A 23,696-nucleotide genomic window follows, 5' to 3' on the forward strand; every position below is an offset into this window, starting at 1 on the left:
GGACTCGGCTCCCTGGTGATCTTTGGGGATCTTGAAATCTGGGCATTACAGTATCCAGGAGAACTACTTCTCAGTGACATGAAAAGAAATGGAATCTGATCCCAGGGTGGAAGTTGCAACCAGTGAGCCAGTTCATGAAGTGAATGATGACTGCAACAAAGAGTCCCCAGCACACCTATCCCCAAGCAAGGAATCCACACAGAGACAGAAATCAGCCTTCACAACAACAGCCTTGACTATTAAGCTTCCCACCAGCGTTTCAGGCAGTTCTGCTACCAGGAGGTAGCTGGCCCCCATGAAGCTTTTAGCACACTTTGGGAACTCTGATGTCAGTGGCTGAGGCCTAAGATACACTCAAAAGAAAATCCTAGAGCTGCTGATTTTGGAGCAGTTTCTTACTATCTTGCTGGAGGAGCTCCAGACCTGGGTGAAGAAACAGCATCCACAAAATGAGGAAGCTGTAGCTCTGGTTGAGGATGTACAGAGAGTGCCTGGGCAACAGGTGAGAAAAGGAAACCAGAACCTTGTAGTTTTGATTATAAGAAGTTGGGCTGAGGAGCACAGGTATTTAGTTACTAGAGAGGTGCTTAGTTGAGAAATGTACACTAGCCCTCTGCCACCCACCAAAATGCTAACTTTAGTTGGTCCTTTGCCCTTAGTCTATGGGAAGAATTTCACATTTGTTGAAATATCTTAGACATTCATATATTCAGTGAATGTTTAGAGACCCTAATTAAAGTGGTAAAAATACTCAGAACAGTTCTCTAAAACAAGGTCAGGGAAAGGAAAACTGCCCTTTACTAAGGAGGTCAGGAAAATTAGAGAGGTTGGTGAATTAAAATCTAATCTCTCTTGCTAGAAGGTACATTGAGAACACAAAGCCATGGGTAGTACGCTAAACAAAGTTGTATTGGAGTTAGTCTTTCCTGTCTGGATTAACAGGGTCAGTTAGGGACAAAGTGACAAGTTTCACACAATATCCTCATGTGGAGGTAGAGACTAGGTCTGAGATCCAATTAGTGTAACCACCTTGTATACTTTGGGAGAAGGGAGGTGTAAAAGGCTCAGGAGAAGGAAAAGTAAAATGAGGGTTAGGTTGTGAGAGACTTGGAAAAAGGCAACTGAAATCTGGATCAAAAGTCTGGGAGAGGCATAGAGTAATGGAGGAGTGTGGGTCAGAGGAATGCCATGGCTTACGTGGCTCTGTGGTCTGAGCAGGAAGCAGCTGGCTGGCTGCTGAGTCTAGGCTGGAATAGGAAGTAGTTATGTTTCCCAGTGAGAAGGTGGGATATAAATGAAACTTTGTAGTTTTTGGCATAATTTGGAGAGGGAAGAGCAGCATGGTGGGAATGCATTAGGTAAGAAATTGAAGAAGTTAATTTAAAATCCATGGGATTGGAACCATTAATGATAATTAGAATGGAATGAAGAAGGGCAAGCATAGCACACTTATGAAGTTAGAGTTTGGAGAGGTGAACTACCTGAAGTAGGAAACTCTATATACTAATAATCTTCCTGGTCCCAGTTCCCCTTGGTGATGGTGGTTCCCTTGTTGTCCCCCACCATTTCAGAACCAAACTCTGTTTGTTTGTTTGTTTGTTGTTATTTTTAAATGTTTTTATTGATTTTTAGAGAGGAAGGGAGGGAGATGGAGGGATAAACAGAGGTAGAAACATCATCGATTGGCTGTTTCCTGCACGCCCCCCACTAGAGATTGAGCCCAAAACCTGGGCATATGCCCTGACCAGGAATCAAACCAGTGACCTCTTGGTTCCTGAGTCAAAGCTCAATCACTGAGCAACACCGGCCAGGCTTTCGTTTTTTGTTTTTAATCTTCACTGAAGGATATTTTTCCATTGTTTTTAGAGAGAATGGAAGGGAAGGACAGAGGGAGAGAAAAAGAGAGAAAAACATCAATGTGAGAGAGACACATTATTGGTTACCTCCTGCACACACCCTGACCAGGGCTAGGGATTGAACCCACAACCCTTTGGGAGCAGCCAGAGAATCACTGAAATCCCATCTGAAACTGGGGTTCATCCAGAGGAACAGAGCTCACAGCAAAGACCACAGAAACAGAAGGTAAGCGGAAGCCTGTGCCCTCGCCTGAGCTGGGGCAGGAACAATCACCTTTGGGAAGAACAGATTTGAGCTTGGGTTTGCCCCGGGGTTCCAGATTAAATGCCTTTGAAATATACCTAAAAAACAAGATTTCAAACTAGTTGATGGTAATAGCACGTAAACAGGGTGGAGACCCTTTGCATGTAAGCCAAATTCTCTTTTATTACTATTTAATTCTATTATGTTGGAATTGGTTGTATTAAGGTGAATATGTTTACCGTGACCTTCCATGTAGTAGTTCTTCATGTACTTAAAGACATTAAATAAACCCTGCCCCATCCAGCTTAATCTCCTTCAGAATACATTTCTCCTATTATTTTTGCCTTTCTTTCAAAGCTCTAGTTTTTTTGTCTCAATTATTTTAGAAAAAAAAATTAATTAAAATTTTTCTTAATTTAGGTGAAATTCACATAACATAAAATTAGCCATTTTCAAATGAACAATCAGTGGCATTTTAGTACATTAAAAATGTTATACAGCCCTGGCTGGTTTGGCGTGGTGGATAGAGCGTTGGACTGCGGACCAAAGGGTCCCAGGTTTGATTCCAGTCAGGGCCCTGTACCTCGGTTACAAGCTCCTCCCCGGCCCAGGCTCTAGTTGGGGCACATGTAGGAGGTATTTCCTTCTTTCTTCCACTCTCTCTGAAAATTAATGGAGGAATGTCCTCGCGTGAGGATTAAACAATATATATATTACACAATCACTACTTCTGTCTAGTTCTAAAACGTTTTATTAAAGGAAACACTGTATCCATTAAGCAGTTTCTATTCATTCTCTGTCGATGGATCTGCCTGTTCTGGACATTTCATAGAAATGGAATCCTATAATATGTGACTTTTTGTGTCTGGCCTCTTTCACTTGGCATGTTTGCAGCATGTATCACTTCATTCTTTTTTACGGCTGACGGATATTCCATTACATGGACAGACCAAGGCTCTCTATTTGTAAGTCTCTTTCCATTAAGCACTTTAGCTCCATACATTTTTAGAAAGCCTAAAGACCACTGTGGCCTTTTCCGCTTCATTGAAAGCTGCCCTTGCAGGTTGCTAAATAAGTTTTAAAAGCTAGCTCATCTTTATATGACTCAAATCCTAGGAGGAGAGCATGGTGTCTTCATGCTATTTATTTAAATTGGTAAGCTTCTGCTAATGAAATGGGTAATTGTCTAAAAGGTTTATTAACTTTTGTATTTTTTGAGCAGTGTAAATATTCTATCAATATCTTTTTAAACTTTGCCATTTAGCATTTATGTCCTTTTAATCCTTGGGAACATCTGTGCTCTCTTGTGTGTGATTTCTGAAGCTTTGGGGTCTAAGTAAAGGGGGTAGGACTCACTATGTTCCAGTTCTGCTCCCGTCAGTCACCATGCCCACAGGCTGCTCAGATCCCAAGTGTTGTAACCTCCCCACTTCCACAGACCTCTGAATGTCATCAAAATGAACCATTTCTTTTGTAGAATTCTTGAAGGTGGGATCTGGGAAAGAATACATAATCTTGGTCTGAAAAAAATAAGAGGTTTGAGTTGTGGTATTTTTAAGAGTATTTAGTTATCTCTAGTGGGCTGTGAGACACTCCCCACCACCACCATTATTGTCTTAAAATGTTTCTATAATGTGCACATATTTCTTTGGAATGAAAAAAAAAAACTTTAAAAAAAAAGCTGTTTTGGGAATAATCATCTAGTAAAATTAACTTCTCTACACACAGTGAGGTATTGGCTATGAAAGTCTTCCTCAGACTTGACTGTGCATCATACTCATCTGGGGACATGTTAAAATAGATTCCCAGGCATCATTTCCAGGCTTTCTCAGTAGATCTGAGGTGGGTCCTGGGAATATGCATGTGTAACAGGCTCCCAGGTAGTGCTGATGCTGTAGGTCCAGGGATCCCACTCGGAACCTCTGTTAGTGGAAGCTGCCCTCTAATAGTGGATATTTCTCCCCTAGCCTGGCTTACTCCACAGGCTGCCAGGAACCATCTCCAGAAGAGGGGTCTTCAAAACCAGGAGATGGTGCTGGGCTCTGTACCACAGAGATCAGGTGAGCTGTGGTTGATGTTTTTTGTCTCTTGAAGTTCCCATTTCACTTTGTACTGACTCACTCTAAAACTCATTCTTTCCCAAAGATGTTATAAAGAATTTTATGTGGTCCATTGAGCTTGTCGTGGGTTTTTTTCTTATTCTGTCTACTTAGGCATCACATGGCTGCTTATCTACCCCAATCCTTCCCAAAGAGGCCATACCTCCCTTACCTTGCTTTGCCTCTGACCTGATAACTATCGTCCTGACTCTGCCCCACCCCAGGGCTAGAGCAGTGCTATTTTGTTTTATTTTATTATTTATTTTTATTAATTTTTAATCCTCACCCAAGAAAAGTAAGGTTACCACAAATTTGGAGCTAAAAAGTGTTACAATTGGAAAATAAAATTTAGCAGAAGACTTAGTCACATGAAGAATTCAATTAGGTATTACTTCTTTATGGTAGTTTAATTGTAACTCTTTCCTCATTCCATCGTTTTCCTTCTCCAGAGTGTAATGTAATTTTATTCTTTCAGGTTCTGAGATGAAGAATGGGGTTACAAAAGAGAATCTAAAATGAGATAATTCAGAAGTGGTAGAAAGAACAAGGATTTACAGAGAAAGTTTAGTAGAAAAGTTTTTTGGCACTTTGAGTTCAAAACAGGCTAGGAGCGTGAACCAATGACAAGAAAGTAACATAGACATTGTCCAGAGGAGAGTGAGGAGACAGCCCCATCCCAGGAGAGGATGAGTCACCAGATATTTTGGACTGAGAACTGGAAAAAGCTTCTAAATGTCATGAATGTGGGAAAAGCTTTAGCTGAGTTTTTTTTTTTTTTTACCTTGTTCGGCATCAGAATCCATAGAGCAGAGAAGCCTCACAAGTACTGTGAATACGGAAAAGGCTTCAATGAACACTCCAACCCCACTGCCCACCTGAGGACTCACATAGGAGAAAGACCATTCTAGTGTGGGGAATGTGGGAAAAGCTTCAACCAGAGCTCCAGCCTCATTGTTCACCAGAGGACCTACACTGGGGAGAAGCCTTATCAGTGCACTATCTGTGGGAAGAGAGTCAACAAGTTCCCATTTAGCGCTCACTGGCAAGTCCACCTTGTGGAGGGCCTGTACCAGTGTGCCCAGTGTGGGAAAAGCTTTAAGAATAGCTCCTGCTGAGGCGGCTGATCGATGTTTCTCTCTCATCAATGTTTCTAACTCTCTATCCCTCTCCTTTCCTCTCTAAAAAAAATCAATAAAATATACTAAAAAAAAAAAATAGCTCCTGCTTCAGTGCCCACCAGGAAACCCGCACTGGGGAAAAGCCACACAAGTGCATCCAGTGTGAGAGAAGCTTCACTAAGAACTCTTCATTCATATGCCATCGGGATATACATAAGAGATACATAAAAGGAAGGAAGTGATGTCCAAGTTTGTAGAAAACCTGACATCAACTCCTTAGGTCAACATATGTTTCTGAGAGCTTTCCTCTGTGGATAGTTCTACTAGCCAATCCCTGGCTTAGCAGTAAACTTGACAACTGGATCTCAAGAACCATGTCCAGGAATAGGAATCAACCTAAGAATGCAGAGCCCTCTTTCTATTTCTGCCTAGATACTTCACAGTCTTGTCTCACTGTGGATTTCCATTTTGCTTTGAAGGGGAGAAGGCTATAAAATCCATAATTCCTGCTGGGAAACTACGGTATCCTTGTTCTGAACAAAGAACATGTAGCTAGTGGCCTAAGAACTGTTTCTGAGCCATATCAGGGAATAAATACTGTCCCCTCCTGGGGAGTACATCTAGAATTTTAATAGTCTGGATCTGTTCTAAACCAATAATTGACCACTAGGTACCTACTACTATATACTATTGAAGCCTTCAGGTCATATTCTGCAACAGAGCCATGAACAAAGGAAAGAAAGGCTAGGTTAAGCCATTGGGTAATATGAAATCAAAGCAACCTAATCTTAAGCAAGTGTGATATCTAAGTTAATTTTGTAAGATTTCTCATCACCATCACTCCCAACCCAGTTTTTGGTTTCTTCTCTCGCAGCATTTATACAAGTTTATAAGCATTATTATCTCTGATGAAAATAAAGGTATTTCTCCCTCCCCTTCCTTGGCCTATGGTTATAATTTTCTCAATTAGAAACTCTGCACTTGTGTTGAAGCCTTCAGGGTTCTGAAGAGGATCTATGCAGAAAGAGAATTAGGGGCAAGAAATAGGGAGAGGAGGAATAGAATTTGGTGGGAAGGATTTGAGGTCACAGTGAAGGGAGATCATAGGCATAAGGAAAATATAGGAACTGCAGGAGGCTGTGCCTGCATGTGAAAGGAAGAGTGAATGTGAGGAGCACTAGGAACCAAAATTACTAGTACAGCTTACTGATACCGAACAAGGTGTAGATATTCCAGCTTCTGTGAAATCTCCATAGATAAAATGGTAAAAGATGGGTATGTTATACAGTTCTTGGCCCTTACAGGCAAGATGTTAGTACCTTGGCTAAGGTATGTTGAAAAGCGAGCAAAATGGTTTCTGAGGTTTTTTTTGAGGATTTCAATATGAGCAAAGCAGGCCCCCCAAAATTTTCTTTTTTCTAAATTTTGGGGAAGAAGAGGATGCAAAGGCAGGACAGAAGAACATACTTCAGTATTTCCTCAGTTTGAGCCTTGCTGGAGCTACTCTAAGATTCCCTGCATACCGTGTCCTTAAGCATGGCCCTTATAACAAGTTATGTAGGTTAGTTCCCAAAGTCACATAATTACATACTCTGCACAGAGGCAAAAATTAACATCTTCCAAAATCCTGGGCAAAGGCAATGAGTTAGGCTTGAATGTGACCTGTTTGGGACAGCCTGGCATGGAATGGATATATTAATGAAAAGCTTTGGATATGAGCTTGAAGAAGTTAGATTTGATGACAGCAGAGCCAGTGAAAGTCAATGAAAATGCTAAGGAAGTGGGGATATTTAATGAGGTCTCACTATCAGGGTTCTCCCACTCATGGGTTTGCAGTGGCTAGGGAAAACTGATGCAAGTGTTGACTTCCTTGCAGTTTGAGTTTGCCTCTACCCTCCAACGTGCTTTATTCTAGAGTATGCTGGGCAGAAAAAGGAACACGTAACACTTGCCTGTGAGCTATTCTGGATGGTCTGGAGTAGACAGGTAAGAATTGGAGAATACATTCATTTAGGAAATATTTGATTGTCTATAGGGTACCAGGATTTATAGTAGGAGGTACATACAAAGCAGTGAACAAAGACACTATCTTCTAGAACTATCCTCATTGGACACCTCAGAAATACCAGTGTCATGCCCGGTCGGTGTGGATCAGTGGTTGAGCGATGACCTATGAACCAAGAGGTCACAGTTTGACTTCCAGTCAGGGTACATGCCTATAGATAATTCTCTCACTATTGATGTTTCTCTCTCTCTTCCTTTCTAAAACCAATAAAAATATATTAAAAAGAAATGTCAGTGCCAGTCTGGCAGTACCACCTAGCCAACAACCCCCCAAGATCTGAATGCCAGCTCTGCAGGGCCTCTCTTCTAAGCTTCCAATTTCTGATAAACACAGACTTGTTCTTGTATTCTCCCAACCCCCTGTATGGTGCTTCCTATAGTTATGATCTCTATTACCTTAGTGTTTATGTATATTGCCTAACATTGCCTCAGTGCACTACCTACTTGAGAATGAATTTGAAGTAGGTTGTACAAAAGGCAACACTCCCAAGTCTATAGAGTTCTTCAGCTGTGTAACAATATCCTCTTGGTTTGATTCAGCCCTTCAGATGTTCATTAAAAAGCCAGATTTTCCCCCTGAAAATTAACTACTAGGGCTCTTCATATGGTTTCTTAGTATCTCCATCACTGAAGCATTTTAACTAATTGGTTAAATTTTTCAATTGACACTTCCTTTTTTTTTTTAACTTAAAAAATATGTATTTTTATTTATTTTAGAGAGAGGAAAGGAGAGGGATAGAAACACTGATGAGAGAGAAACATAGATTGGCGGTCTCCTTCATGTCCCCTACTGGGGATACAGCCCACAACCTGGGCATGTGCCCTGATCCAGAATCAAACCGTGACCTCCTGGTTCATAGGTCATTGTTCAACCACTGAGCCATACCCCGCAAGGCAACACTATTTCTTTTTTTAAATATATTTCTTTATTGATTTTGGAGAGGAAGGGAGGAGAGAGAGAAACATCAATGATGAGAATCATTGATTGGCTGCCTCCTGCACATACCCCCCCTACTGGGGATCGAGCCCGCAACCCAGGCATGTGCCCTTGGCCGGAATCGAACCTGGGACCCTTCAGTCCGCAGGCTGACGCTCTATCTACTGAGCCAAGCCGGCTAGGGCTACACTATTTCTTTTTTTCCAAGAATTCCTAACCATTTCCCATAGACTGGATCAGATATTCTCACTATAATCCAGAGAAATGTAGGGCAAAGCCTATTTCAGTGATGGCGAACCTTTTGAGCTTGGTGTGTCAGCATTTTGAAAAACCCTAACTTAACTCTGGTGCCGTGTCACATATAGAAATTTTTTTATATTTGCAACCATAGTAAAACAAAGACTTATATTTTTGATATTTTATATATTTAAATGCCATTTAACGAAGAAAAATCAACCAAAAAAATGAGTTCACGTGTCACCTCTGACACGTGTGTCATAGGTCCGCATCACTGGCCTATTGTCACCCTTTTTCTTCAGCCTAAGGTGGTGGATGGGTGGTCATAGCTAAAGCAGAGCTAGGCCCCTGAAACCTCCTTACCCCACTTTCCTTTGCTCTTGCTACCTCTTCTATGCTTCTTCTGTAAAAGGATTCTTTACCAGTCAGTTTAAGAACAGCCCGGGACTTCTGGTATCCTGAACCATTGCTCATGGATGAATCCTTGCTTTCATTGTTATTAGCTCTAGACTCCTTGCAGTCCAGTTGCTCATCCTGGCTTGACTTCTGGGTAGAGATAAGAGAAAGACTGAGCATTCTTTTAATGCCTAATGCTAAAAGTGGGACTAAAACTTTTTTTAACCCAATGTTTTATCCTGTTATTAATATTGCATAGATACTGCAAAATATTCTCACCTAAAAATAGTCTCGTCATTTTCTTACCTCAAAATTACACTCCTCAAAGGAAATGATTAATACTGTATAGATCTTTCTGGACCTTAATCTGTATTTATGCCCATGTACTACCTTTTCAAGTTTTTATTTCAATATATTGACCTCATCTTTAAAAAACAAAAACAAAAAATTGCATTTAGGTATGTACTGCAACATATTCAATCTTCAATCATTTCCCTTTTGATATGACACGTTCCTTAATATTCATGTGTTATTCTAGATTGCAATTTTCTGGATATATATTCAAGAGGGAGCTAATGAATTGGGGTGTTTAGTGTAAGGGAAAAAGTAGTGGCAGTTTCTACTGATCTGCCTTTATTCTGTCCCCCTTCATCCCTCAATCATTTCTAAACACTCTTGCTGCACAATGAAGGTGCGTAGTTCATCAGAATATAAATGGAAGGAGGTGAAATATGAAATAGACTGATACACCTCCTGAGGTTATATATCCCATCTTTGATTAAGCATAACACTGAGCTATTTATTCTAAGCACACTTATCTACTTTGATCCTTGCAACATATCTGCAAGCTATTGTATTTATTTTACAGGTGGTGAAACAGTATCAGAGAAATCCACTGACTACCATAACTGCAGAATATAACAAAATGCTCAGGTACCTTTGGCTCCAGTGTCATGAACTTTCTAGGGTATCTTGTTGTCTCCCTGTTCAGAGGGCAGTGTAACCAGATGGCTGCATTGACGGGAAGGAGCAGAGTCTGACTGTGAAAAGAAGCAGGGGGAGAACAGTGCTTCTCCGCAGCCCTAGTCATGTTTCTCCTCAGCCACCTAGAAACTTCTGCAGTGCACCCTGAAGGTGTGTTTCTTAGGCTGCAGATAAGAGTGGAGCATGGGTTTAACTATAAGAACAGGATAAGGAGCCCTGGCCATGTGGCTCAGTTGATTGGAGCATCATCCCATATATCCACCCATAAAAAAAAAAAAAAAAAAAAAGGTTGAGGGTTCGATTTCTGACCAGCGCACATACCTATGTTCGATCCCCGGCAGGGGCAAGTATAGGAAGCAACAGATCCATGTTTCTCACATCCATGGGTTTTTTTTCTTCTTTCTCTAAAATCAATTTTAAAAATATCCCCCAGTGAGGATTAAAAACAAACAGGATAAAGATAAGTAGCTCTTCTTAGGGTAGGTTTAGTCAAGTGACTGCTAAAGATTAGTCCACCACCACCACCTGGAAAATTCGGGATCCAAAGCCTTTGCTTCTCTCTGTCGTTGGTTGCATTGACAGGAAAGAGCAGAGTCTGATTGTGAAAAGAATCAGACTTGGTTAGCTTTGCCAATACTGCCACAGGTGACAAGGTCAAGCCCATGGAGATCAAGAAGATGATGACTGTGTCACTAAGACCTTAAACTTTTTGAAACAGGCCAGGTTATGTAGTAGAAACATACAGCACTAATGTCTCAGTGCTTAAGCACAAGAGTTTATTTCTCATTCCCACAAAGCCCGTCAAGCCCATGGAGATCAAGAAGATGACTGTGTCACTAAGACCTTGAACTTTTTGAAACAGGCCAGGTTATGTAGTAGAAACACACAGTACTAATGTCTCAGTGGTTAAGCACAAGAGTTTATTTCTCATTCCCACAAAGCCCATTATAGGTCTGGGGACTCTCCAGAACTGCTGTCCTGCCATGTGGGAGACACAGCATTCCAAACTGGTTTGATCTCATGGCTCCTCTCTCTGTATGTGCTTCCATGATTGAGGCGAGAAAAGGAGAGTACTGCAGAGTTCCACACCATCAAATAAATGCTTCAGTCCAGAAATGAGGCTTCTGCTCACAACCCAATGAACAACCTGATGAGCCTAACTGCAAGGAGCAGAAAAGCATAACCATTCTCCTTTTTACTATTCGCTAAAATACAAATTGCATGAGGATATGCATTTTTTCTCTTTTGTTCACTACTATATCCTTGGTCTACAACAGTCCATGCCTGGGCACATAACAGGCCCTCATCAAATTAAATGAATGAGTAGGGCTAGGAAGAAATCCACATGTATCTTGGGAGAAGAGACGGAGTCCCAGGGGTCTAAGGCTGAGGCTGTTGGGTAAGAGCTATGTAGACTAGAGATTCAGAGCCGGCCTTGATTTAGAAATACTTGGTGTAGTTTATCTTGGGAACAAAATCCCACTGAGAGTGCCAGATAGTTCAGGTGATTTACACAGAAAAGCACTGAAGTCACAGACCAAACCAAGACAGCATATCCCTTACTACCAGGGCTCAGCTCCTGAAAGGAGCTGCAAGAGCCACCAATGCACCCTGGCTGGGTAGTTCAGTAGAGCGTCACATACAAGAATCAACCAATGAATTCATGAGTAAGTGGAACAACAAATTGATGTCTTTCTCTATCTCAAATCAATTTTAAAAAAAAGCCACAAATGCATTTGCTCCTTTAATGTAGTCAGTCACCCAACATATTACTAGGGAGCAGGGAAAAACACACACATTGATTGAGCCAGGCTGATAGGTGCTCTTCTTTCATCAACCCCTGAAATCCCCACATCAACCATGAGGTGTTTTCTCTGTTTCATTGAGAAAAGAGACTTGAGAGGGTTTCAGTAACCAATCAAGAAACAGGACTGTTTTATAAGCTAGAAATAGAAATAGATACAATGTCATTTAGGCTGGCTCCGTGTAGATAACATACAGTCCTGATAATCCTGCCTTCAGGTCTGACTGATGAAGCTAAGTGACAGCCAACAGACCCACTAGCTATGGGGTCTTGAACAGACCAAGTCCCTGAATATTTGAGCCCTAACTTCCTCATTTGTGAAATAACACACTTGGAACCTTTTTCCTAATACTACCTAAAAGCTCTTAAAGGAACAAATCTGAGTCAAAGATAAAGGGTGAATTATTATTTTTTTAAATATATTTTATTGATTTTTTACAGAGAGGAAGGAACAGAGATAGAGAGTTAGAAACATCGATGAGAGAGAAACATTGATCAGCTGCCTCCTGCACATCTCCTACTGGGGATGTGCCCGCAACCCAGGTACATGCCCTTGACCGGAATCGAACCTGGGACCTTTGAGTCCGCAGGCCGATGCTCTATCCACTGAGCCAAACTGGTTTCGGCAAGGGTGAATTATTAGAAAACCTACAGACTAGCCATGGCCGGTAGCTCAGTTGGTTAGAACATTATCCTGATATGCCAAGGTTGCGGGTTCAATCCCCAGGAAGGGCATACACAAGAATAAACCAATAAATGCATGACTAAGTAGAACAACAACTCGATATTTCTCTCTAAAACAAATTAAAAGAGCCTTAGCCAGTCTGGCTTAGAGTGTCAGCCTGTGGAATGAAGGGTCCCAGGTTCAATTCCAGTCAAGGGCACATGCCAGGGTTGCGAGCTCCATCCCTAGTGGGAGCGTGCAGGAGGCAGCTACTTGATGATTTTCTCTCATTAATGTTTCTCTTTCCCTCTCCCTTCCTCTCTGAAATCAATAAAAATATATTTTAAATAAAAAGAAAAAGAAAACTCACAGTCTAGAGAGATGGTCAGCAGTCTATCCAACCCTCCCAAAGCAACTGCTAATTGCTGCGCTGGAGAAAACAGACACTGGTGGACCATGCCTGTTAAATAGATTGCAGTGTAAGACAACCAACATGGGTGTAGATTTTCCCAATTTGCCCACCACTGAGCATGAGTCCTCAAACATTTTTTTGGAAACCTGGTCTTATGCTGACTGAATTCCCACCATGACCAGTGAGCCACAGAATCCTGTCTGCAGCACACAGTCCTATTCCCAAACATAAACTCTCTCCTTCTTAAAAACAAATGTCAAATTAATGAGTAAACAAACAAAATCCTGATAATTTGATCCTAAGCTCCAATTAATTTTATTTTAGACCTCAGGAAAGTGCTAATTTTTATGATTGTTTTATCCTATTAACCTTGTGAGGGAAGGAAACGATTTACTTTGTTTTGCAGAAAATTCTTATTTATTTATTTATTTATTTAAGTTAGTGATAAAAAAAATTTAATGAGAAAAATCATTCAAGGTACTTAAGGAGAGCAAGACTGGGTTTGTCTGAACTTGGGGTAACAAAACATGTTCATTCTCTTCCTTGACTGTTTGGAAAATAAGTTACGCTCTTAGAGAGAAAGCCATAGGGGTGAAGAGGAGAATGAAGTGGCCAGCCCAGTAGATGTCCTGAGCCATCAAGAACTGCCCGGATCACCCCACCTTAGGTTACATCTAACACATATTCCATGGCTAAAAATTTCAACTGTTTCCATATGATCTACTAGAAATGTTTTCTTTTCTCAAATACCATCAATGAGAGGCATAAGATATTAGTTATTTGGCAGATACCCTAGTGATAAAGTAAATATGATTCCATCACAGAAAAATTGTGCTAATAGGATTCAAGAGCTAAAGTAGCTAAAAAGTTCAAGGATTCACATGATGTCCAATGATGAGAGGAAGAAAGTACAATTTGGTTCTTGGAAAACTTTACAATAGAATTCATTTCTACCCTATGAGACTATTGAAATTGATTATCCTATTACCCTGAAGTAATAGTATGCAATAAAACAAGGATGTTATTGCATTTGTTACAAAAGACCATGCTACAAATGTTTCTATCACATGTTTAAGAGTAGGTGGGAAAACCAACAATATTTACATCTGTGACCACAGATGATTGATTCATAGTTTCGTGTACTATTTGAAGCTGAATTTGCTATATTGCCAGGTACAATCCCAAACAGAGTTTTCCCTCATTCAGAAGGTTTTTCAAACACCTTTTGCTAAGAAACTCCCCGAAGGGTAAGTAAAAACAGTAATAATACAACTACTACTATGTCCCCTGCAGAGTCCAGCTTGATTCCTTTCTGTGAAAGTTTATATCCCCAAATTTTCCACTGATGAAAAATTTTTCATGCTTCATAAATTTGCATTTTCATAAACTTTATGGTCAAGCTCCACTTGGTAAAATTCTTCAGCCTGAGGACATTGAACAAGCTTCCCTTAATTGGTGGTTTCTGGTGCCTGAGAAGGCTTGACCACCTGCTGAAGTTTCTCATGCATATGCTATAGGTGGCTTCTCCGGTGTTTAATAAGGTGGGAGTTCTGAATGAATTTTTTCCCACATTCATGGCATGTGAAGGGCTTCTCTCCGGTGTGAGTTCTTTGGTGTGTGTGTAGATTTGAAGTTTGACCAAAGCTCTTCCCACACCATGAGCATTTATATGGTTTTATCCCTTGGTGTGTTGTTAAGTGCTTATTAAGATCTGAACTCCACCTAAATCTCTTATCACACTGTGGGCATTTATACGGTTTCTCTTCAGTATGAATTCTTTGGTGCTTAATAAGGCCAGAGCTAACTCTAAAGCTTTTCCCACATTCCTGACATTTAAAAGACTTCTCTCCTGCACGTTCTTTCTTGTGACGATCTATAAGTTTCAGTAGCTCTTGTCTCCAGGTTGAAAGTTTCTCTCTTTCCTTCACTGAAAAGTCTTGGTGCCATTTCCCCACTCTGTGTATATCACCATGATTTTCTTGGACTGTTGTTTTCTGAGGAACTTTCACTCTGTCCATTTTTGAAACTATGTCTCCTGGTGTTGGCATTTCTAAGTCAGAAAGGCATATAGATTGATGATTTTCAATGTCATTTTTGAGGTTTAACCCTGTTGGAATAAACATAAAAATCAACCAACTAAATAGCAGAAAGAAACCTCAAGAATAGAGACAAAAATTCAATGATTATTCAATTTTAAAATACAGATAAGTAGAATCTTAAATTAAGTCTTTGCAAAGACTTTTTTTGAGGGCACATTTCCCTTCTTCTCATGGTATATTTATCTATATGCAGCACTCCAGGACTGTCCTTGAATTCCACGGATCCTTGAACTCATGGCTCTTTCTCTTGCTCTAGACAGGTCACTGTATGGCTATGAAATGGAAAAACTGAGGTCAAGGACCGCTAATTTAACTATGTCCATTAATTATAGACTATTTCAGGAACAACAAAGAATACTTTTACAGTTTGTTACCCCAAATGGTTAAATGAATAGACTCTCATATCAGATATCAGGTTGATACTACACTGCATTTGTGAATAGATATGCAAAGTGGAGATTAAGAAATAAATCTAGCTAGCTTGATTGATCAAAAGGACACAGTTCATGGGAATCTTGTGCATATTCCCCCTCTTCTGCCACCAATAATACCCCACACTTGACTGAGTTGGAATAAACTCCAGAGGCTGCAGGGAATGCAGGCTAGTTCTATCAACTCTTTAGGACTCACCCTGAATAACATCTAGTCTAGCGGAGTCAAAGTAAAGGCCAGTGCGGTGGGAATCATATGCATAAGTGATTGCTGTCATAATTATACTTTTTATTTAGCAGCCGAACACCAGATACTAAACTGGTATTTCTACCACTCATAGCTCATTGGTTCACATCCCATTGAATGAAACAAACCAGAATCACTTAGTGGACTTTTTGTAACTATGTATTATCAAATATGAGATGTAGTCATCATTCAGTCTTTTAACATGTGTATCAAATGGCCATGGTGTGCCAGACACTCTCTATGAATAACAGATATAGTGATGCATAAGCCAAAGTTCCCTGATCTCAGAGAATTTATCTGCTAGTGGGAGAGTGAGACAATCAAACATGAATAATCAAATGAAATGGCAGGAAATGATAAATGTTTTAAGAGAAACAAAAGCAGGGTAAGAGAGCATTTAAGACTCTACTTCCCGCCCCGCCAGTGTGGCTCAGTGGTTGAACATCAACCCATGAACCAAGAGGTCCCTGGTTTGATTCCCAGATCAGGTTGTGGGAATCTATCTTTGCCTATCTATTGATCCCTGGTGGGGAATGATCAATGTTTCTCTCACTGATGTTTCTCTCTATCCCTCTCCCTTCCTCTCTCTCTCTAAAATCAATGAAAACATTATTTTAAAAAACACACACACACACATTAAAAAAGATTCTGCTTCTATTAAGCTATTTGAGATATGGCTCTGTGGAAGGCCTCTCTGAGAAAGTGATATTTGAATTGACCTAAAAGTGAGAGTTTTGCCATGTGGCAGAAAAGTGTGCTGGGTAGAGGGAAGCCGAAAGTACAAATGAGCATGGCAAGTTCAAAAAACAGCATTAAGAATAGTGTGGCTAAAGAGAACTGAACAAGGGCACTAGCAGCAAGAGCTCAGGGCAAGGAGGTTATAGAGGCCAGATTGAGAGAGTACCGGAAGCCTTTGTAAGGAGGCTTTATTCTAAATGGATGAGAAGTCATCATAAGATTTTGAAACAAGAAAATGTCATCATCTGATCAGGTTTTAAAAGACTGTGTCTGCTGCATGGAAAACAGATGATGGGAGGGCAAGGCTGATGGCAGAAAGAGCTAGTTAGAAAGTGAATGAGGTAAACCTGGTCAGAGATGGCTTAGACCCAATGTTAACAGCACAAGAAGAGACATGGTTGGACTCGCACAATACTGTGAATGTGGACTCAAGAGGACTAGTGATGCATTAGTAGTGGGATATGATGGCAAAATCAGAGTAAACGACTATATTTTTCTTGCTCTGAGCAACTGGGTGAATGAAGGTGCCCTTTACTGAGTAGAGAAAGATATGAGAAGAGCAGGTTTGTGAGGGAAGAGAGAAAGGAGGTCAAAAATTCTATGCAGGATAAGGAATGTGTACTTGAAAGGAGCTCCAAAGTGACCTGCACTCACCTTTTCCTGTCCACACCATTGAGTGGAGAACCAACCAGCTCCTGGAACAGACTCTCTCACAAGAGTGTGCATTCCCCGTAAGTTGAAAACATGACATATCACTCAACTTCTACACAAAGGGGAGAACCTTTACCTAGAGAGATGACAGTCTCATAGTTTTCCTGCATTACGTCATTGTAGAGGGCCTTCTGACTGGAATCCAGTAACTCCCATTCTTCCGGGGAAAAATACACAGCCACTTCTTCAAACGTCAACAAGCTCTAAAGAAGAGAATGGGCTTCAGCTCAGTACTGGCCACTCCAGAAGTAGTTCTAACATCTGGCCCATGAACTGCATGATAGGCTGAAGGCATTAACAGCACATGATTTTTTTGTTTTGTTATTAAATTCTTTTATTGATTGATTGGAGAGAGAAAAAAGAAAGTGAGAGGAGGGACACATTGATTTGCTGTTCCAGTTATTTATGCATTCATTGATTGCTTCTTGTATATGCCCTAATTGGAGAATTGAACCTGCAACCTTGGCATACTGGGATGACACTCTAAACAACTGAGCTACCCCACCAGGGCCCAGTACATGTTTTGTTGTGTGTGTGTTTTTTAAGTGAGAAGGCAGAAAGGAAGGAGGCAAGGGATCAGCAAACAGTCCATGAGGTGTCCAGTTCCCCAGGAAAAACATCTGGGCTAACATGCCTCTGAGCACCTGCTGGGCAGTGTAGGTCTCATGGGCAACAGAGAAAAGCTCAAAAGCATGGCTCACCTGGGACTCAGGCAAGATGAACTCAGGTGCCACTATCCAGTCTTTGGTATTTGTCTGCTCAGGAAATTCTAGGATCTGGTGAGTAGGCATAGCTATGGGTGGAAAAGAGCCATCAGAAATTTCTCTCACTTCTATGCACATCCTGAGCTCATTTCTAAAATAAAGATCTTGATTCTTTCAGTGTGTGTGGTGACCATAAGTGGCCTTATCATTGTTAATAAGAACCAAGTATCTATCAACCCCAGAACAGGTTGCCTAGTTTTCATGAAGCTAAAACAAAAATCCTTCTTATTTTCCTCTTATGACAAACTAGAGGCCTGGTGCACGGATTTGTGCACATTGGAAGGAAATTAATTAGAATATTTTAATATCGCTATTTGCCCTTTCTCTATAATAGAAGTGTCAATCAAATTCACGATCGACAACGACAGATTGAAACACGTGTGCAACTGGCGCCAGAAAGAGTTTTATATGTATTGCGCATGCGCGAGTCAACTTAGCCTTTTATATAGAGAGAATAAACTTGCTTAATTAGACCTGCTTTCTGATGTAGCTAAACTTTTTCCAGCCCAGTGAAGCACCCCAACTTCTCTTTCAGATAATTGTCAGCAACACAGCAGTAAATATCAACACGAAGCAGATTATTATTGTAGATCATGCAAGGAGAATGGTAAAATATTTAACTGCAGCAGTGTTTGACTATATTCTGCACAGTGAGAAAACCTGAAGTCATTTTCAAGGTCCATCATTTCTACTTCTTTTTAGTCGGGTCAAGTTTCTAAATCTGTTTTCCAGCTAATGAAAAAAAAATAGGATTGCACCAAGTCTCCTATCTACTACTATAGGATTTCTGTGAGGATCAAATGACATGAGGCACAGGAAAACGCTTCACAGACATTTGGTTAAAGTGTAAAATGTTTGCACCTGGCTCTAAAGCAAGTCATGTTCCTGGGCTGAAGAAACTCCAAGGAGGCTAGTCACTAGGGAGAGGAAGCTGGGCGTTGCTATGTGACATCATTACCCTGCACCCACAGCACCCGTTTCTGGGCTGGGCTGTGGACTGCATTTTGCGCCATGGGGTCTCAGCAGCGTTGGCTGCGATTTGGTGGGGTGTTGCTCTGAGGTGGTGGCGAGGCCTGTGTCCCACTTGGGGGAAGCTGAGTGTTGGTTTGTCGACACCAGATCTGTGGTGCCGCTTCTTTGTAAATGGCCAGTGCGCACCATGGCAGCTCCTGTGTTGAGCATCTGCCCCATGGTGGTCAGTGTGTGTCATAGCTACCAGTTGGATGATCAGAGGGACACTTAGCATATTGGCCTTTTATATATATAGATAGTTCTGAATTAAGAAAAATTTAATGGATTTGAAAATGAAATTCTGAGGGACTCCAGTGTACAGTAGATGTATTATTTATCATTTACTTATTTTCATGGTACACAATTATAGTTCACATACTGCCACTGACAGCCCATTTGTGATCCCAATTCCTTCTGTGATTTGAGGATGGGGTGGCCCAATCCTCCACTTTGCTAAGGAACAGTGTTCATGGTGTTATTACCAGGGTCCTCTGGTTTGGATATTTCTGTACCTTAGGCCAATCCCCTCCTTCACAACAGCTGGTCTATTCTAAGGCCATCTGTGAGGGGTGGGGGTAGGGGTAATCATAATTGCTAACATGACTACATTTGCACATCCACAAAGCTGGGAACCCAGAAAGTGCTCACAATGTTCTGGCTGGACAAATTACTATGACAGCTCCCAGCAGAAAGAAATTATCATGAAGCTCCTTACCCCTCTCACACATAGGCTCAGTTTCTTTATGAGTATTCCTGCTCAGCTGTTGTTGATCCTGATATTCATTCCAAAATTCTTCATCCTGGGACCTGCCCACTGGCTGGGACTCTGCTGGCCTCAGTTTGAAGCCTGAGGTCTCTGCTGTTTCTCCCAAGAGCACTGCCTCCTTTCCCAGCACATGGACTGCAACCTGGAAATAATTCCCATCCATATTACCAGAATTACTTGAGGCTTGGGCTTGTGGAAGAGGAGAAAGCATATAGTCCAGATTGTGGGAAGTGTGAAAACACCCACCCATTTTCCACAAAGTCTGGGAAATTTAGGATAAAAGGAAAAAGATGTGGCTACTGCCAGCCCTTCAACAAAGTAGCCTCTACATACAGCCTAGCTCAGACCACTAGCAGGGTTGTGAGGGCCACCTGTGTTCATGCTGTCTTGACAGCCTCTCTCTCTTCATTTTGATCCCCACTGCAGTGATTTATATTATACTTTTCTCAAAAGATTAAAAATTTTAACTGTCCTATCAACCAGATTTTCTCTATGATCAGAGAATGTTGATAAAATGGAGAAGGGGGAGGAATGAGCTTGGTTCCAACATCCTTCCAAATGATTTGACACCAAACATATGTCCTGCCCTGTAGTCTTTAAATTTTTTCTTAATATACATATGTGTTGTTGTTTTTTTAATTGATTTCAGAGAGGAAGAGGGAGACAGGGATAGAAACATCAATGATGAGAATCATTGATCGGCTGCCTCTTACACGACCCTTACTGGAAATCAAGCCCATAATCCACCATGTGCCCTGAGTGAGAATCGAACCGTGACCTCCTGGTTCTAGGTTGAGTCTCAAGCACTGAGCCATGCAGGTCCGGCCTGTCCTGTATTCCTGACAGTAGACCGGAAGCCAGCTGATATGCTGCCACCTGCCCAAGGGCATACCCTGGATTCCCACTCACCAGATGAGCCAAGAACCAACCCCTAAGGGAGGGCAGTGCAGGGTCTTAACTATGGCATAGAGGACACTATCCCACAACATCTTATCTCAGCCACTCTGTTGGGATTTCCAAACCTTGATTTCCCTTTTTTCTTTTTCCTCTTTGTTATCTTCTCTCTTTTGTTCTCTAAGTATAATCCATTTTTTGTTTACTATGGCATAGAGGACACTATCCCACAACATCTTTCTTATCTCAGCCACTCTGTTGGGATTTCCAAACCTTGATTTCCCTTTTTTCTTTTTCCTCTTTGTTATCTTCTCTCTTTTGTTCTCTAAGTATAATCCATTTTTTGTTCTCCCTGTTACTCTCCAACTCCTGTTGCCCTTTGTTTCTAAGAACTTAAGATCCATCCCATAGGTTAAGCCAGACTAGCTAAGTTTATTACCCTCAATACACCCTGCTCTAAAGAGGGAAAAACACCAATTCTTTTTGTAAGTTTATTACCCTCAATACACCTGCTCTAAAGAGGGAAAAACACCAATTCTTTTTGTAAGGCCATGGAAGTCTCTGCCAGGGTCTCTGAAATCTGTGGAATAACTATTGCTATATGTCTGTGGTCTCTGGTCCTGCCTTAAATGGTCCAAAGGAACAATAGATCACTGACCTAACTCATCTTATTTCTCAATTACATGCCCCTACACCCCAAATATCTACCTTCATCCTATTTCTTTGTTATTTATCAGGAATTTTTCTTCTCACCCATTTCCCATTTGAGCAGATTCACTCTATGCAAGTGGTAAACCAAGGCCACAGCTTCCTCAATGCTCTGTAGATGGTGCTTCTTTATCTGGGATTCGGTATCCCTGGGCAGGATGGGCAGGAACTGCTAGCAGTTCCAAGATCTGCTCTTTTGAGTAGACCTCTGGCCTCAGTATAATTCCTGAAGTTGGCCAACAGCCACCTGCTTCATGATAGTGGAAGCTCTGGAAGTGCCCTCCAGCTGAGACTGTCCATTTGTGCTGTATAGTTCTCACTCCCTGTCACAGGTCCCTTAGTCTCCCACAGAGCCCTGATTCTAATGCTCAGCCACCTTCAGACTTACCGTCATTACGCTCTGGAACAGTTTGCTCCTGTGTTGGACACACCACAAGCACTAACTTTGAGAACAGAGGCCCAGTCTGGTCTGGAACAAAAAAGGATCTTCTTCCTAAGTCACTGAGGGCAGAAAAAAAGTACAGGTAATAAGAAGGTCACGTGAACTTTACTACTTGCTACTTATTATGAGAAAATGAAGAAAAAACATCCTGCCTTGTCTTTATCAATCAACTGCCAGACCCTTTCTCTCCTTTTATTTACAGCACAGCTCACTGAAGACAAATGCAAAGTGATGACTGCTTTAAAAAACAAAAAAATTTTCATGCCCAGCTGGCTTGGCTCAGTGGTTAAGCATCAACCTATGGACCAGGAAATCCTGGTTTGATTCTCAGTCAAGGCACATGCCTGGATTCTGGGCTCAATCCCTAGTAGCGAGTGTGCAGGAGGCAGCCAATCTCTCATCACTGATGTTTCCATCTATCTCTCTCTCCCTTTCTCTCTCAAATCAATAAAAATATCTATAATAAAAGCATAATATGCTAATTAGACCAGAAGTCCTTCCGGATGTCCTTCCTTCTGGACAAAGCCACAGCAGGTGGGGGCGAGGCAGAGGCGGCAGAGACCCCCAGCCGCCGGCAGGCGGGGGCCCGGGCCAAGGCCCTTGCACAACTTTCGTGCATCGGGCCTCTAGTACTTTAAATAAATTTCAAAAAAGGTTGTTGGGTGAGCCCTGGCCGGGTAGCCAAGGTTGTGGGTTCAATCCCTGGTCAGGGCACATACAAGCATCAATCAAATAATGCATAAATAAGTGGAACAACAAACAATTAAATGTTTCCCTCTAAAATCAATGGATTTTTTATAAAGTTTGGTGGGTGTTAAATTTGGCACCCACTGGCTCCAAAGAGTTTGGGGATTATCAGAAGAGTTCATTGATATGGCTTCTATCTCATCTTCCCAATGTCAAAAGATTTGAACATACTGAGTTTTTCTTACATTTTAAATATTACCCTGGTCTGCTTTTAGTATAAGGGTATAACTTCTATGACCCTATATCAGTGATGGCGAACCAATGACACAGGTTCTGACACGCGAACTCATTTTTTGGGTTGATTTTTCTTTGTTAAATGGCATTTAAATATATAAAATCAAAATCAAAAATATAAGTCTTTGTTTTACTATGGTTGTAAATATCAAAAAATTTCTATATGTGACACGGCACCAGAGTTAAGTTAGGGTTTTTCAAAATGCTGACACGCCGAGCTCAAAAGGTTCGCCATCACTGCCCTATATCCTCTTGAGATAATGGAAGCCTCCACTTCATGGAACATCTGAGATTCTCATGAACACTGGCAGGAGTGTTGAGACAGTGAGACCAGAGTAGAAGGAAAATAATTAGGCAAAAAGTAGCTTTTCTTCTCAGAAAGCATCCCCCAATTAAGTAATGAGATGCTCAACATTCCTCATATGAAGGGGGTGGGTCCTAGCTGGTTTGGCTCAGTAGTTAGAACAGGGTCGTGGGTTAGATTCCAACGTACCTTGGTTGCAGGCTCATCCCCACCCACACACACATCGATGTTGCTCTTTCTGTCTGTCCCTAAAAAATCAATGGGGGAAAAATATCCTTGGGTGAGGATTGAAAAAAAAGCACATGAAGGGAACTACGCAGAAGATTTAAAACCTGTATTTTAAAATGTCTGTTTACTTCCACTAGGAAAAATCACAGCCGACCTTTCTTTACAAAATGTATGTCCAAATACCAAGTCGTAAAAAGGGGGAAAATAGCAGTTGGTGATGATTAGGCTGACCCTTCCGCTGATTTTACGTTTCGAGGATCTTTCAGACTTCTAAGGAGCCTACAGAGAGCTTCATAAGCCTCCCTCTCCCTGGGTGATGCAGCAGAACCCGCCCGAGCTTCTGTGCAGGATGCACGGTTCACAAATGAATGGCCGGCTCCTCGCTGTGCACCCGGCTCGGGAGGCCCGGGGACGCGTCCTATGCTTTTGCATCGGGAGAAAGTGACGCTGAACTAAGGTTCTCCGACTGTTAACATCAGTCCGCAACACACACACACACACACACACACACACACACACACCCCCACCCACCACCACCACCACCACCACCACCACCA

General features: G+C 41.5%; 2 protein-coding genes and 1 long non-coding RNA gene across 3 annotated transcripts; 1 reads left to right on the forward strand and 2 right to left on the reverse strand.

The window, feature by feature from the left end:
• The first annotated feature begins 2,001 nt into the window (after nucleotides 1-2,001).
• LOC106727261 lies at nucleotides 2,002-6,430 on the forward strand. The gene is made up of 3 exons (XR_001363431.1): nucleotides 2,002-2,082; nucleotides 4,068-4,160; nucleotides 4,675-6,430. It is a non-coding gene; the product is annotated as an uncharacterized LOC106727261 (long non-coding RNA).
• A 6,343-nt stretch (nucleotides 6,431-12,773) lies between these two features.
• LOC106723578 (zinc finger protein 75A-like) lies at nucleotides 12,774-23,180 on the reverse strand. The gene is given in 4 exon segments (XM_014545162.1): nucleotides 12,774-14,329; nucleotides 14,331-14,922; nucleotides 21,573-21,685; nucleotides 23,101-23,180. Coding segments are annotated over 4 exon segments (897 nt in total). The 5' UTR covers nucleotides 23,136-23,180; the 3' UTR covers nucleotides 12,774-14,172.
• On the reverse strand, nucleotides 14,931-20,207 carry LOC102262609 (zinc finger protein 75D-like). Its single transcript, XM_014545163.1, has 4 exons — nucleotides 19,532-20,207; nucleotides 17,743-17,834; nucleotides 17,118-17,244; nucleotides 14,931-15,178 (listed from the first exon to the last, which is right to left on the reverse strand). The coding sequence occupies exons 1-4, from the start codon at nucleotides 19,830-19,832 to the stop codon at nucleotides 15,147-15,149; spliced, it is 552 nt and encodes a 183-aa protein (XP_014400649.1). The 5' UTR covers nucleotides 19,833-20,207; the 3' UTR covers nucleotides 14,931-15,146.
• Nucleotides 23,181-23,696: the final 516 nt, after the last annotated feature.

Source organism: Myotis brandtii, unplaced genomic scaffold (assembly GCF_000412655.1).
Source record: "Myotis brandtii unplaced genomic scaffold, ASM41265v1 scaffold397, whole genome shotgun sequence".
Taxonomy (NCBI): domain Eukaryota; kingdom Metazoa; phylum Chordata; class Mammalia; order Chiroptera; family Vespertilionidae; genus Myotis; species Myotis brandtii.

Excerpts from the sequence above, each read along its gene's own strand:
- LOC102262609 (XM_014545163.1), bottom strand. The coding sequence starts at position 19,832 with ATGGGTGGGTGTTTTCACACTTCCCACAATCTGGACTATATGCTTTCT. Across the intron at positions 17,835-19,531 it reads TGAGCCTATGTGTGAGAGGG|CTATGCCTACTCACCAGATC; the intron begins GTAAGGAGCTTC and ends TTCCACCCATAG. Across the intron at positions 17,245-17,742 it reads TCATCTTGCCTGAGTCCCAG|AGCTTGTTGACGTTTGAAGA; the intron begins GTGAGCCATGCT and ends TCTCTTCTTTAG.